A 15018-nucleotide genomic window follows, 5' to 3' on the forward strand; every position below is an offset into this window, starting at 1 on the left:
AGGGTGGATTAGTAAGTCTGCAAATGTCAAAGGTTGTTAATGTGGATAGTTTAGAAGGTTGTCTATTACAATGGGACACAGGTAGGATGCAGAGTTTGGCTGAGAAGTGGAGATTCAACCTGGAGAAGTGTGCATTGGTACTTTGGTCGAATTTGTAGGCAGAGTACAAGGTTAGTGGCAGTATTCTAAGCAGTGTAGAGGAACAGAAGGATTTTGGTGTCTAAGTTCATACTTTTCTCAGAATTGCTGTACAAATTGTTAAGGTGGTTACAAAGGCGTGTGCCATGTTGGCCTCCATTTCTTGGGGGATTGAGTTCAAGAACTGTGAGGTAATGTTGCAGCTCTATAAAACTCTGCTCAGACTACATTTAGAATATTGTGTACTGTTCTGGTCCCCTCATTACAAGAAGGATGTAGATGTTTGGAGAGGGTGCAGAGGGAATTTACCAGGATGCTGACTCAATTAGAGAGAGTGTCTTAATGGTTGAGTGAGCTAAGGCTTTTTGGAGTGAAGGAGGATGAAAGGATGAGAGGCATTGTTGGAGTGGACAAGTGGACAGCCAATGCTGACCCTCTCCGCCACCCCACCCCTGTGGTGGTAGTGGTTAATGTGAAAGGACATAATTTTAAGGTGATTAGAGGAAAGTATGGGAGGATGTCAGAGATAGGATTTTTTTTACAGTGGTGAGTGCATGGAATGTACTGATGCATGTTATGGTTGAGGAAGATACATTAGAGACATTTTGAGAGACTCTTGGATAAGCACGTGGATGAAAGAAAACTGGAGGGCTATTGGGAAGGTTAGATTGATTTTGGAGTAGGTTTTAAAAAGTCAGCACAATATTGTAGTCTAAATGGCAGAATTAGGCCATTCAAGTCAAATTCTGGATAATTTATTTCCCTCTCAACCCCATTCTCCTGCCTCCTTCCTGTAACATTTGACACTCTTAATAATCAAGTACAAAGAACAGGTTATGCTCATTTGACAATAGATCCACAACAACGAGCATATGGCATTGCACAGAACATCCCAACCCCAGGGCCATATCCTGTTTTTCCAGCCATTTTTGTTTTCATCCACTCTGCCTCAAGCTCACTAGCTCAGGAGGCAGTATTGGCCTCCCCGATACATATCTAGTGCCTGGAACTGGCTGGGTTGCAGTCGTGTCTTCCCGTCCCAACCATTAACTATATCTAAAACATTAGCTAAGCCAGGCCTTTTCCTCCAGTTATAATGCCCAAGTACTGAAGTATCCTTGGAAGCAATTTAAATCTCCTTCCCTGCACTGTCCCTCTGATTCTGACTCAGTAGCAATGAGCTGAAGTTGTTAAAAAACGCAGCAGATGTTGTGAGGGGTGGTGGTGGTGGTTGTCTTTTCTACTGTCAGCTGACTCCTGGCAATTTTGAGTTAATTATTTTAAACATTAATTGGTTAGATTACTTACCTAGTTCAAATTGGTAAATAAAGGTTTTCTGATTTAAAATTCTTAGGCATGTAAAAGGTTCGAAGGGATACTTCCTTGCCTTGCTGTTTTGAATTCCCATTCTTGTTCGATTTCCAGTTTCATACTGTTGACTGCAATCAGGTTGTCCACAGTGCAGTCTGTGCTTATGGTCCTCAGTGTTTCTAACCTGCAAAATTAACAGAGAAGGACTTATGTTTATATAGCAGCTTGCATTGGCTCAGAATGCCCCAAAGTGCTTTACAACTAACAAAGTACTTTTGAAATGTAGTCACTGTTGTGTGAAAGGGCTGCTGTTAATGAAAGGACTTGGCAGGAGCTATTTTTAAACAGGCCTTCTGGGGGTCATATGGGTGGGGGTTGGGGATTGGTGATGGGAGAAGCAGTAATGTATGTCGTTCAGTGGGAAGGATTAATCTGGTCCGTAGGTTGATCTTTAAAACAGATTTTTTTCCCCCTGATTCCTATCATGTTGCACTGTTGCTGGGAAAGGACTGAGTCAGAGGCTGTTTTTACCCTTTGGGATCCCTCTAGTGGTCTGATCGAGGAATGACTCTCAGATCCAGCTGGCTGAGCTGAAGAGTATGCTTCCCTGAAGAGGAACGTATCCCTGCTCCTAGTTCATGCAATCTTAGTTTTCAAGCTCAGTATCACTGTAAATTGGAGCAGATTATAACTTAACAACTTGCATTAAGTTGAAATTTAGCCATCATAGGGTATAAATAGATTCATTTGCGGGTTGGAGACTTCATGAGGTGTTCTTTGTGGCAACTTAGTGGATGCATTTCTGGTCTTTTGGTCATACTCTTGTGAAGGTTTTACAGCGTTCTCTTTCAATTCTTACCGAAGTTTTCACTTAAGCGGTTTTCATTTTTTCCTGGTTTCAAACAGTCTGCTGAAGGCTTCTAAGAAGTTAACTTGCAGTACGCAGGTTTATTTGGATGAATGAAAGTTGGACCATCATACAGTAAAGAAATGGGCTATTCAGCCTGCCATGCTCATGTCACCATCGAGTACGCACCTATGCCTTATCCCATTTACCAGCACTTGCTCTGTAGCCAGTTCACCTCAGCTCATCAAGTGCAGTTCCAGATGCTGCTTAAATCGTGCACGTGTGTGTGTGTGCACGCGTGCACGCACCTGTCTCCACTACCTGAAGGCAGTGTGTTTTAAACTTCTGCCACCCTTTGAGTGAAAAGATTCGTCCACTGATCCCATCTAAGTCACCTCCTCCTCATATGCCGGGAAGAAGTTTCTTCCTGTCTATCCCCAATGGCTCTCATCTTTTTTTTAATACCTCTGTCAGTTCCACTGCACCAGACCCTTGTCATCCACCCAATCACCTCCTCTTCAAGGAAGACAAACCAGCCTGCCTACTCTGCCCATAGTTGAAACATCCCATCCCATAAAACATTCCCAAGGAATCCCAGGGTGAAAATGGTTAATGAGGAAAGTATAGGTGGATGTTTAGTGGTAAGTTTTTATACTTAGTGGTAAGTGTGTGGAACGCTCTGCCAGGGATGCTGGGGGAAGCAAATACATTGGAACATTTGAGACACTCTTAGATGGACACATAGTTAAAGGAAAAATGGATGGCTGTGCAGGAGGGAAGAGGAGGTGATCTGGTTGGTGACAAGGGGCATGATCTTGATGATGGAGTTCCTTGCTGTTTAAAAGAAAATAGAAATATAGAAAACCTACAGAGCAATTCAGGCCCTTCGGCCCACAAAGTTGTGCCGAACATGTCCCTACCTATGCTTACGCATAGCCCTCTATTTTTCTAAGCTCCGTGTACCTATCCAAAACTCTCTTAAAAGACCGTCATATCCGCCTCCACCACCGTTGCTAGCAGCCCATTCCACGCACTCACCACTCTCTGCGTTTTTAAAAAAACAACAACTTACCCCTGACATCTCCTCTGTACCTATTCCCCAGCACCTTAAACCTGTGTCTTCTTGTAGCAACCATTTCAGCCCTGGGAAAAAGCCTCTGACTATCCACATGATCAATGCATCTCTGTCATCTTATACATCTGTTGATGGGGAAGGTTTGTGTTCTTGGACTGGGCTGCGTGCACGTCTCTGTACAGCTTCTTGTGTTTCTCTGCATTCCTCTGCACCTCCAGTACAACCATGTCCTTCCTATAATGTGTCCTCTACATTTCCTTTTAAACTGCACTTCACAAATATGTATGCAGGCTAGAGCTTTCAAAATTGAACATACAGTGGCTGTGTTTATTTCCTTGACCGCTGGAGGTGCTTAATAATGCAGAGTTATGATCCCAGGGACAGCAAGTTTGCCGAAATGAGTTTCCTCATTACAACTATAGTTTGGTTTCATATTTCAAAAATTTGTTACAGCTGTATTTTAAATGAATATTGTTTCACATACAAAAAACATAATGCATTTATGTATGGCCCTGGTTTTATTTTCGCAGAAACAATGGGGCAGCTGAAGTTGCTTGAGTATCAACATCTACCAGCGCACAAGTTCCTGGAAGATGGGGAATCTTATTTAACATTAGCTGTTGAAATAGCCCTGATTGGATTAGGCCAGCAGCGGATAATGCCTGATGGTTTGTATGCACAGGAGAAAGTGTGTCGCAATGAGGAACAACTGATTGCAAAGCTTCAGGAGATAGAATTAGATGACATGTTGGTGAAAATTTTTCGCAAACAAGCTGTCTTCCTACTAGAAGGTAAGTTTAACCAGGCTGAAATTGCCTTTATGGGTTGCTTCTTTGCTTTCTGTGTACTTAATGTTGTACTTTAATCTACCTGCCAGTCTACCTTTGTACTGGAGCTTGCTGCCAATGCAAAGACTGGGAATGTTGCTGGGCAAATTGTAGAAACAAACACACCTTTCCTTTCTAATGTCTTAGCATATCCTGATTATTACAGCCTTAAATGTAAACAAGTGATATCCTTTTAAATAATCTTAAAAACATGGTTTTCTCTAACCCACAAGAAAGGGAGTGTGCAGTTTTAGCTTTTAACATATTATACATTCCCTTTTGGAAAGGAATTAATTTATAAACAATTTTTCAGAACTGGGGAGATGAGCTGGTACTTGGTTATTAGCTAGTACAAGTGTCAATATCCTCATGTATAGTCCAAACTTTATCTAAAACTTTTCCTGTTTCTATTTTCCAGAAATAAATAGATTTGACATACAGTGATATTAGGTGCATGCATGTGATCTAGCAAACACTGTTGTCAATGTAAGACAGGACCTGTAACCTGCTGTGTCTCAGTCAATGGAGAATGTTAATGAAGAGCAACCCCTCCACCAACTCCCAGACTTCCTACCAGCAACAATCATTTCCCATATACCTGGTAGATGTTATGACGAAGCCCCCATGCATCCCTGAGCAATAGTGGTGGGAGAATGGAATGTTCAATAGTACAGCATTTTAGAAACTGTATGTGAATACCAATAACAAAACAACTTGCCTTTTAATATAATACTTCATACAACCTGATGAATTCTTAAAAGACTTCACATTTAAGTGTGATTTCTTTTTGAAGTTATAATGTTAGAAATGTGACAGACAATTTGTTCACTGAGTTCTACAACCTATATAGAGATGATGACCAGTTAATTATTTTAAAACTTCAGATGAGGAATAAACATTGGCTGAGGAGCCAGGGAAAAATCTTCTTAAACTAATGCTTTTGGAGTCGTTTATGGATATATAGTATTAAAAATCGCAGGTTACATCTTGCCTGAAAGATGGCATCTTTATCAGTCCTGCACTTTCTCAGTACAGCATTTACCTGTTAGTCTTTCTGGTTTCTAAAGTAACTTTTGAGATGGAATATGCTCTTGATGCTGACTTGGTGTTCAATATAGGCAATAATATTGGGGGTGGAAATGTAATCTATATATTTTCCCTTTTTGGAAAATATTTGTTGAAATGGAGATCAGGTTGATTTAGCAGAGTACAAGATCTCGTCTCTCCCTCTTAACCTGCTCAATTACTGACCAACTCTATTTTCAAGTCATAACCTTAGATGCATAGGCTGCAGCCTCATTAACCTTCACTCAATTCCCAAGTGTTTTGAAATACCCTCCCAAAGATGATCTGACACTTTAAATGCGTACAGCTGTAGAAATGGTTGGATTAGTGTATGTAGATTGCATTTTATTTTTGGGCTAATATTTGCCTTTTTCCTCAGGTGGGCCTTACAGTGGTCTGGGTGAAATAATCTACAGAGAGAGTGTTCCAATGCACACCTTCGCTAAGTATCTCTTTACGTCTCTCCTACCTCATGATGCTGAGTTGGCATACAAGATTGCACTGAGAGCGATGCGGTGAGTACCGGTCATTGCTGCAGACTTTTTTTTGCATTGCTAGCACGTTTGCTTAATTAGTAATCTTAAAGATCAGCTTGTGCATCCACATCTCAGTCCAATGAATGGCTGCAGTAAAGAGAATGCTGTTCTTGCATCTCAGACATCCAATCTGTCTGTCGGCTTTGCAGAGCTACAGAATCTGGTTGTGGTGGAGTTAGATTGTCGGCAGTTTTAGAGTATTTAATGACAAACTGACTTTAACTGAAATCTTACTAAATTATTCATGATGTCTGAAAATGAGATTTTAGTGAATGTGTGAATAATAAATATGCTGTAATAGATTTGAACTAAACCTCAGGATGGCCGTGGTTATAATTGCCTTCGTTTCCACTCCTGCCCCTCCTCTTGACTAACCATCATTTAGACGTAGGTTATTTAATGGCATTGACAGACTGTCATTTATGGTCAACCTGGTGAAATGTTTGCTTTATTTGTGAAATGATTATGCAGCAGAAAAGAGTTAAAATGCATATTACTGAAATGTTCACCTGCTGCATTAGAATATTGGAGCAGGTAAATGAGAAGTTTTTGAGTCCCAGGACAACAGTAAGACGCCAGCTAAGGAAACTAGTGTACCTTTGGAATTATACACTGAGTAATTTAATCTTGGTGTGTGGAAATGTTTCAAATTCAGACATTACTTCATTGAATCATTTGTTTAGGAAATGGATGTTCTTGCACACAGTTTTTGCATGCAATTTATCGAGAAGAGCTTTATTATGCATATTAGATTATTGCTAGTGATTATTAGTGGCCACAGTAAAGTTGTTTTTATACTTCCAGACGCAAAACCCTTCAGCATATTGGATGTTTCTGTCAGGTTAGATGGGTATCCAGCAATATCATCCAGTGTGCATCAGCCATTTTCACATGCTTCTGCTCTTAAAGATGTGACCTATTACCAGCATTTTGTACACATGGTACAATGAGGAGATAAGCCACAGAAAGACAGTGAAGTAACATAAATTATTGGTTCTCCATTTGGACATAGAAGTGTTGCTTCCTTTTCCTATGCTCCAGATTTTCTCTTGATTATCTTTGTATCTAATAAGATCTATGGACCAAAGGCCCAAACTATCCATCTGCTTTTGATAGGAGAATCTTCTCGTCCCCAGGAATTGGCTGTGTGAATCTCGGGACTTGAGAAATCCTCTTTCTTTTTTTTCTTCTTGTTCTTTTTATAGGTAACAAAACCAAACCTGTGCAGTGTTCCAGATGTGGCCTGACCAGCACCCTGTTCTTAAAATCCAATGCCTTCTCAACAAAAGCCAAAATGTTCTTAGCCTTAACTACTTTTTTGAACCTGCCTGCTAACATTTCATGATTCCTGCTCTAGAACATCTTGATCCCTTTGTACTTCAATCACTTTTCAGGCTTTTGACTCCTCTTCCAGAGGTGTGTGACCTCGCGCTTCCTGTCATTAAAGTCTGTTTGCCACGTTTTTGTCCAGTCACTCAATCTGTTTTTGTCCTGTTGCAGAATCTCAGCTTCCTCATTACAGCATGCCCTTCACCTATTTTCATACCATTAGCAAACTTAAACCTTCCTCTGGGTCATTAATGCAAATAGTGAACAATTGCGGGCCAAGAACGAACACCTGGAGAACACCATTAGTTGCATCTATCCAGCTTGGAAATGGCCGGTTTATTCCAACTCTGTTTTCGTGTAACTGCTGGATTTCAATCCATGCTAAAACACTTCCTTCAGTGCCTTGGGCTCTTAATTTACATTTGTGCCTCTTGTATGGCACCTTGTCAAATGGTCTCTTTACATATGGAGCCAGTGATCATTAATGGAGAATGTGTGGAGCAGGTTAAGACCTACAAGTATCTGGGAGTACAGTTAGACGAGAAGCTAGACTGGACTGCCAACACAGATGCCTTGTGCAGGAAGGCACAGAGTCGACTGTACTTCCTTAGAAGGTTGGCGTCATTCAATGTCTGTAGTGAGATGCTGACGATGTTCTATAGGTCAGTTGTGGAGAGCGCCCTCTTCTTTGTGGTGGCGTGTTGGGGAGGAAGCATTAAGAAGAGGGACGCCTCACGTCTTAATAAGCTGGTAAGGAAGGCGGGCTCTGTCGTGGGCAAAGAACTGGAGAGTTTAACATCGGTAGCTGAGCGAAGGGCGCTGAGTAGGCTACGGTCAATTATGGAAAACTCTGAACATCCTCTACATAGCACCATCCAGAGACAGAGAAGCAGTTTCAGCGACAGGTTACTATCGATGCAATGCTCCTCAGACAGGATGAAGAGGTCAATACTCCCCAATGCCATTAGGCTTTACAATTCTACCGCCAGGACTTAAGAACTTTTTAAAAGCTATTATTAATGCTTTTTGAGATAGTGATTTAGATGCATATCATATTTTTTACTGAGTTAAGTATTGTATGTAATTAGTTTTGCTACAACAAGTGTATGGGACATTGGAAAAAAAGTTGAATTTCCCCATGGGGATGAATAAAGTATCTATCTATCTATCTATCTATGTCCCCCAACTCCTTTTGTAGGTGAAATGCCTCTGCACTAAAGATATTGACTGTGGCTCTACAGTTCTCTGGGGTAGACAATGTAAATGGCTCATGACCCGTAAAGAGAAATCTCGCTACTCGGCTCTGAATATGGGCAGCCCCTTTTTCTAGATCTTAGCTTCCAGATTTAATACTTCCTCTTGGCAATCACCCTTTCAAACCACCTCGGAATCTCGGGGACTTAATCTTGTGATTAAGACCCCAAGATTCAGGGTCTTTGACCTTAGGATTTTAAATGTTTGTTTAAGATCACTTTTCATTCTTCTAAGTTCAAATGAGTATTGGTACCACTACAGGGAAGTGCAGTGCAGGGAAACATAGTGCAAAATCATAACAAGCCCAGCCTGCTTAATCTTTCAACATGTGCCAACCCTTTCATCCCAGGAATCAATGTAGTGAAATTTCTCTGCCTCCAATGCAAATATATTATTCCATAAATATGGAAACTACATGGAATTTCAGGTGCATTTTCACCCCGTAAAGTTGCACCAAAACTTCCTGATTCATTCCTCCTGCAATCAAAGCCAGGATTCTATTAGCCTTCCAAATATTCACTGTGCTGACGTGCTAATTTCTTGTTTGGCATTGTAGAATCACAGCTCCTTTTGTACTACAACATTTTGTAGCTGTAACCTTCATCAACTTCCAGTGAGATGTTGGCGCGTTTGGACACAGGGCTAACCAAAGGTGATACTGTCTTTTTTAAGCGTCTTTGTTTATGATCGCAAGACCCTGCTGGACATTAAGGTCTACCCCCACAGCAAGGGGGTAGAGAAACTGAGAGGAGTCGATGCACACCCACTTCAGGCAGTCTAACAGCAAGTGATCATCTTAGACATTCATCTTGTGATTGCAAGTCCCGGTCGGACACTGGTAATGTGGAACGCCGCAAGTACAGTTCATTGTTTTATTGGTGAATGGCAGTGCAGAGGCAAGGGAGCTGCATGACCTCGGTCATAGCAGGGACTAGACTTCCAACAAGGTGTTGCCTATTTGCAGCTGCCCAGGAGAGAAGTGTCTGAGTCGGAGGTGGTGTGATATCTTGTCCATGCTGAAGTCAGCACTGCTCTCCAGTGTTCGCTCAGCAGAAGAGGATATATTATGTTCAACTGCAGACTGCTGCAACATTCATGGGCTGGGGGCTTTCGACTTTTTTTGTGCGTGACTGTATTTTGCTGCATTTTTATATGTACTAGTGTGCCTTGTACTGTGTATGACTGTTGATGCTGTGTTTTGCACCTTGGCCTGGGTATTCATGTATTATTGAATGGCAATTAACCTTGAACTTGATTTGAATGATTTTCACTTTCAAGTTTCTTCTGAAGTGGGTATCTTCACATTTTCCCAAATTGAACTTTGATATCTTGGCCCTTCATTTAGCCTTTTAGTATCCCTTTGCGAGCACGTTGATGGATTAATAAATTGTAAAGGAAGGTGCAATCTTTGTGTTAGCAGCTGAGGCCACGGCACACATCCGTCTGGCATTTCTGTTATTATTTGCCAATCAAGAAAATGACCATAGGCACATGGTCTGTTTTTTTTTAATCAAATTATGGTATTGTTTGCACTGTTGTAACTATATGTTGTAACTTTGTGGTTTTGTGCAGGTCTTGTAGCTTTAGATTTTGGTCTTGTTTTGTCTGGTGGAGTTGGAGCTCCTTTCTGGGGAACGCGCTAAGACGGTAGCGCGATATTAATACGCAGCAGCCTCTCTGGACTCTGGATTTGGGGATTGTCAAACGTTATGTGGATTTTCTGGTGTAGTCTGTTTTGTCATGTGCTTTTGTGATATCATTCTGGAGGAACGTTCTCATTTTTTAACTGCATTGCATTTGTGGTTTTTAAATGACAATAAACTGAATCTGAATCTGATTGGACTGAATGCCATTAGATATTGAGGTGTTGGCAGAGGACTGATCCCATTAATAGCTTTATTGTGGATGGAGGACATACAAAACGTCTGAAGGCATGAACAGTGCAGAGTGTGATTGGAGGGAGATGGCTACAAGAAATTAGTCTAACATCACCTGTATTTAGTTCAGCCTCTGACCTGTTACCTGTACAAGTGATCTTGGGATAAGTGGTTGGATATTTGTGAAGGGGATCTGAAAAAGCTCCAAGTTCAAGTTTAATTGCCATTCAACTTTACATGAATGCAGCCAGATGAAACAATGTTACTCCGGGGCCCAGCTGCAAAACACAATACCAACAGTCCTACAGCACAAGGCACATATAACGTAGCAGCAAAATACAGTCACACAATAAAAATAGTCCAAGACTGTTGTAGTGGTCTACAGGTGAGCACAATACAGCTTGTATTCTGCATGAACACTGGGGGGCCAGAACTGACTCCAGCATGAATGCCACGCCACGCCGCCCCCGACACTCTGGTGGAGCGCTCGAGGCCAACGCCTCCCCCCCAGGTGGCTGCAAACAGGTGACACTGCGGCTTGCGGCCTGGTCCTTGCTACGACCAATGACCTGCAGCTCCCCCACCATTCGCCACTAAACCAATGAATCGGACCGGTGGTGTTCCATGCCACCAGTATCTAACAGGATCTTGTGATCACAAGACAAGCACTTAAGATGATCACTTGTGGTTAGGCCGCACACCACCTCGGTTCACTGACGCCACCCTGTAGCAGGCAGCATCACAGTCCAGTTCCTTCAGTTTCTCTGCCAACACACAACTCGCTGACCTACTGTACTTAATGTCCAGCAAGGTATTGCGATCATAAAAAAATGTTTAAAAGACAATAACACCTTTGGCTAACACTATAGGAGTCACTGCATCTGACCTCACCACCATCTTATCGATGGTAAGGGCTATTCTGACTAGACGGCACCTGCCTAAGTTACAGCGTTGTAGACTAATATGATTGCTGCAGCACAGGTGGGGGCTGTTTGGCCTGTCATGGCGATTCATTTGCACAGGATTTCTTCCCTCCCCCCCGGCTTGTTGACAGTTTCCATTGTGGTAGAAACCACCCCCTCCCCCTTCCCATTCAACAAATATTTTTAACAGGATTTCCCCATATTGTCAACTTGTATGTTGTTTGTAATCATGTTGTCTTTGTTGACAACACCTATAAGGGGTCATTTTAATTGAATACTGTACTTCTTGCTTTACATTGAATGGTAGGTGCCATTATTGTTATCATAATAAAATCTTACATCAGTGATTTTAATTTTTATCAGCAGTCCTTATCCAATGCATTAGGGTTGTAAAGAAAGGACAAATGTTTAAATATTTACCAATAAAGCCTGTGTCTAAGTAATTTAAAACGAAGCCACTCCTGAATCTGAAATGATGGTGTTCTTGCAACATCTGGTTGGATTTAAGCTAGAGCTACATTGGATTTTATTTAAATCAGAAACCAAAAGGTTGTTGGACTGTACTGATGGCAATAGCTGCTTTTACTATTTTTTTTAAATGTCCTTTTATTTGAATCCAGATGTGCATTTTAAAGTTCAGAGCATTTTTCTGCTGAATGTCACTTGTGAAAATAGCTTAACTGCAAATTAAACGGTGGTGGTCTTTGATGAGAGGACTTGAACAGTAATAAATCAGACTGTTCAGAAGTATACAATTGTACGTTTTTTAATTTTAGTCAAACTAAATCTATTAATATTATTGACCATTTGCATATTTTTAGAAAGAAATTTAAAATGAAAACTTAAATGTGTTTAGAGATGAGTATGAATAGTGGAAGCAATCCATCAAAGATGCATGAATTGTAGAATTTCTTACTGCTGTCAAGCTGTCTTGTGTAAAAATGAAATGCTTGGAAACTGTTGACACACTTTCTGGAGCTTTTTTTATTGCAGTTGTGCCATATCCTGACCTTGGTATCAATTAACTTTCATACCAGTGAAAGTTAGGAGAAAATTTTGAACAATAATTGGTCTCAAGTATATTAAGTGGAGGGCTGCAAATTGCTATACTGCATTTTTGTTTTTGTAAATACCATCAGGAATTTTTATTCATTCAGTAGTATATTATAGGTTTTGTACTTAATTATATTTTTGTCTAGTGCTTCTATATTTTGTTTCCTCCCAAGTTTTCTGAAATCGACAAATTGGTAAAAAGAAATTAACACCATTGCTTAACCCCGCAGTTTTGCCTACAGTCAAAAAGATAAAGTTTCTAGAAAGTAGTTTCAAAGGGTCTAAGCACCACATTATCCTTTATAAGCAAGGTGAAATTAATTTGACACAATAATTTCACTTTGCATATAAAGGATGAAACTACATTCAACTGTGCACAGATGAAAAATCCTCAGCAGGTCAGAGGAGGGAGTTCTGCATCTAAACTCCAAAAACAAGGAAGAAAATTTGTATTGTGCATTTGTTTAGGAAAAGAATTGTTTGAATCTAAAAAGTAGAAGTGGTTGATGAAAAATGTGCTGCTAACCAGAATCAAAACAGGGTTGCTGCATTTCTGTTCTGTTGCGAGTGATAGTACCCTCCCACCCTTCTGACAATGGTCATTGAAGGTTATAATTCGAGGTTACAAGTAGCATGTGGGTGGAATTAAACAAATTTTAGGCTCTGTGGTCTCAAATGTTCCACCATTCTGTTGGGGAATTTTTTCAGACCACACTTGATGCTGGCCAGGCCTGGGGTATGATCATCAACAAGCAGTTCATTAGGGACAAACCCAGAGTTCAAATCTGATTGTGATGTTTTATTTTTATTTTCTAAGTGCTGTCCTCTTTTTGTAAAAGCTGCTGGGGCAGATTCTTGGATTGATACACCCCTGCAATGGGGACCCAATGCTGGGAACCTCCAACCAGCTCTCTCTGCATATACTTGAACTATTTTTTTGGCTAGATCAACTAATCCTGAGATTTCTTTCTCGACCTTTCTGGATGTGTGTCTGAAATGCATAGAACTGCATAGGAGGTATTTAAGTTTAAAGCTACTAATTGAAGGAAAAGAAATGTTTTTAAAAAAATGAAGTTCCTCAAGCAAGAGCAACATTTTCTAATTGTGGTAGAAAACCTTATTAACAAACACTATTTAGTCTTTTGTAACAAATAGATGGGACAGTTTTGCTTTTAATTTGTTGAAGAGGAGTTAAAGTTACGTTGAACAATAATGGTTCACGTTAGTAGGTGAGTTGGAATATCAGCACAAAAATTTGAGATGGAGGACAGAGGGAAGTCATTTGAGTCAATGCCTTTCAAAAATACAACTATTTAGGTTTTAAGTACTTACCAACTTTCAGTCCATGCTTGTACAATTTGGTTCTTCATCCAAGTATCATTAAATATAATAAAGGTATCTGCATCGACCGTTCTTTAGGAATTGTGTTCCAGTGCTTTTTGGAGTAAAATGATTTCCTCCTTTCTCTTCTAATACTTTTACCAATTAAAATCCCTTAGTGATCTCCCTGCTGAGAGAATTAAATCCTTTCAGTTCACTTTGTAGGCCTTCCAGAATTTAATATACTTCAAATTACATCCCCACTCAGTTCAAATAACTGCAGCCTAGTTGGTCTCAAGCACGGCAATAAATCTCCAGCCATGGCATTGGCATTGTGAATCTCCTCCACACCCCCTAGTCGGTGTGGTGACCTGAATTGTCATATACATCACTCTAAGCTTGACCAGTCTTGTGTTGTATACAGCTCTAGCATGGCTTCCCTGCTCTTGTATTATAGATCTTAGCTGGTAAAACAGATCCTGCATGCTTCGAAACCGCTTTGTTTAACTCAGAGGTGCACTCCAAGATCCATGCTATCCTCCAAATATTTTGTTATCTTACCACTTACCTTGTCAGTTTTCCCTTAAATGCATTATATCAAACTTCTCCGGATTAATCCCATTTGATCATATGCCTGGAATTTTCTTAGTACCGTCTACTCAGTATCACGAGCCCATTCATTCATTCATGCCTGAGTTACTTGTGTACATCTTGAAACCAAGGAACCTTGTAGAGAGCTTTGTTGATTTGCACCACACAGCTCCATAGTCACTGAAGCCAATCTGTTGAGCCAGTTTATCTCACTTGCCACTTTCTCTTGGCTTCTACAGGCTTTTTGTTTTCTTGATCGACCCATCATTTGGAGCTTCATCAGGTAGCTTACTAACATGTAGATGTGTTGCCCTCAAAAACTTATCTGTTGTTATTCTTTAACAAGTCCATGCTAATTGTCCTTGATTAAGTGTTTGCTGTAAGTTTAGGCTTGTGTTGATCCTGTGTATTTTTCTATTACTTTGCGGACACTATAGATATTCATGATCATCCTTTATCATTTTTGACGACAAATACCGTATAAATACTCTTCCAGCCTTCCAATAGTCTCTGTATTAGCAAAAGGCTTTGGAAAATATGATACCTACAGTAATTCCTCCATTCCTTCAAGAGCCTAGAATCTTGTATTTTGAGACCTGGTGATTTATCCACTTTGAAAGGTGCTGGATCCACTTAACACAATGGCTCTCACTCTCTTGCTGTCACACTACCTCAAGTTGGATATTTTGTGTTCTTCTTCCTTTTAATGACAATATCCATTGCATTACACCACTGCTTGGAAAGCAGACCAGAACTATCCATATAAGCACCTGGGGTTTCTACACACATTCCTTTGTTGTAGAATCTCCTCATTCTTCTTATAGATTTTGAAATTCGTTTTTCCTTGTTATTTCTTCATGTATTCTCTTTGC

General features: G+C 40.4%; 1 protein-coding gene across 5 annotated transcripts in view; it reads left to right on the top strand.

Annotated features, from left to right (window-relative positions):
- The window catches only part of LOC140737825 (zinc finger SWIM domain-containing protein 6), a 176195-nt gene that overhangs the window by 142502 nt on the left and 18675 nt on the right, over positions 1-15018 (top strand). For all 5 annotated transcript variants that reach the window (XM_073064503.1, XM_073064501.1, XM_073064505.1 and 2 more), the window contains exons 9-10: positions 3902-4162; positions 5643-5778. In XM_073064503.1, the coding sequence (XP_072920604.1) occupies positions 3902-4162; positions 5643-5778 (397 nt within the window). The remainder of the gene's footprint in view (positions 1-3901; positions 4163-5642; positions 5779-15018) is intronic.

The sequence above is a fragment of the Hemitrygon akajei genome, chromosome 13 (genome assembly GCF_048418815.1).
Source record: "Hemitrygon akajei chromosome 13, sHemAka1.3, whole genome shotgun sequence".
Lineage (NCBI taxonomy): Eukaryota > Metazoa > Chordata > Chondrichthyes > Myliobatiformes > Dasyatidae > Hemitrygon > Hemitrygon akajei.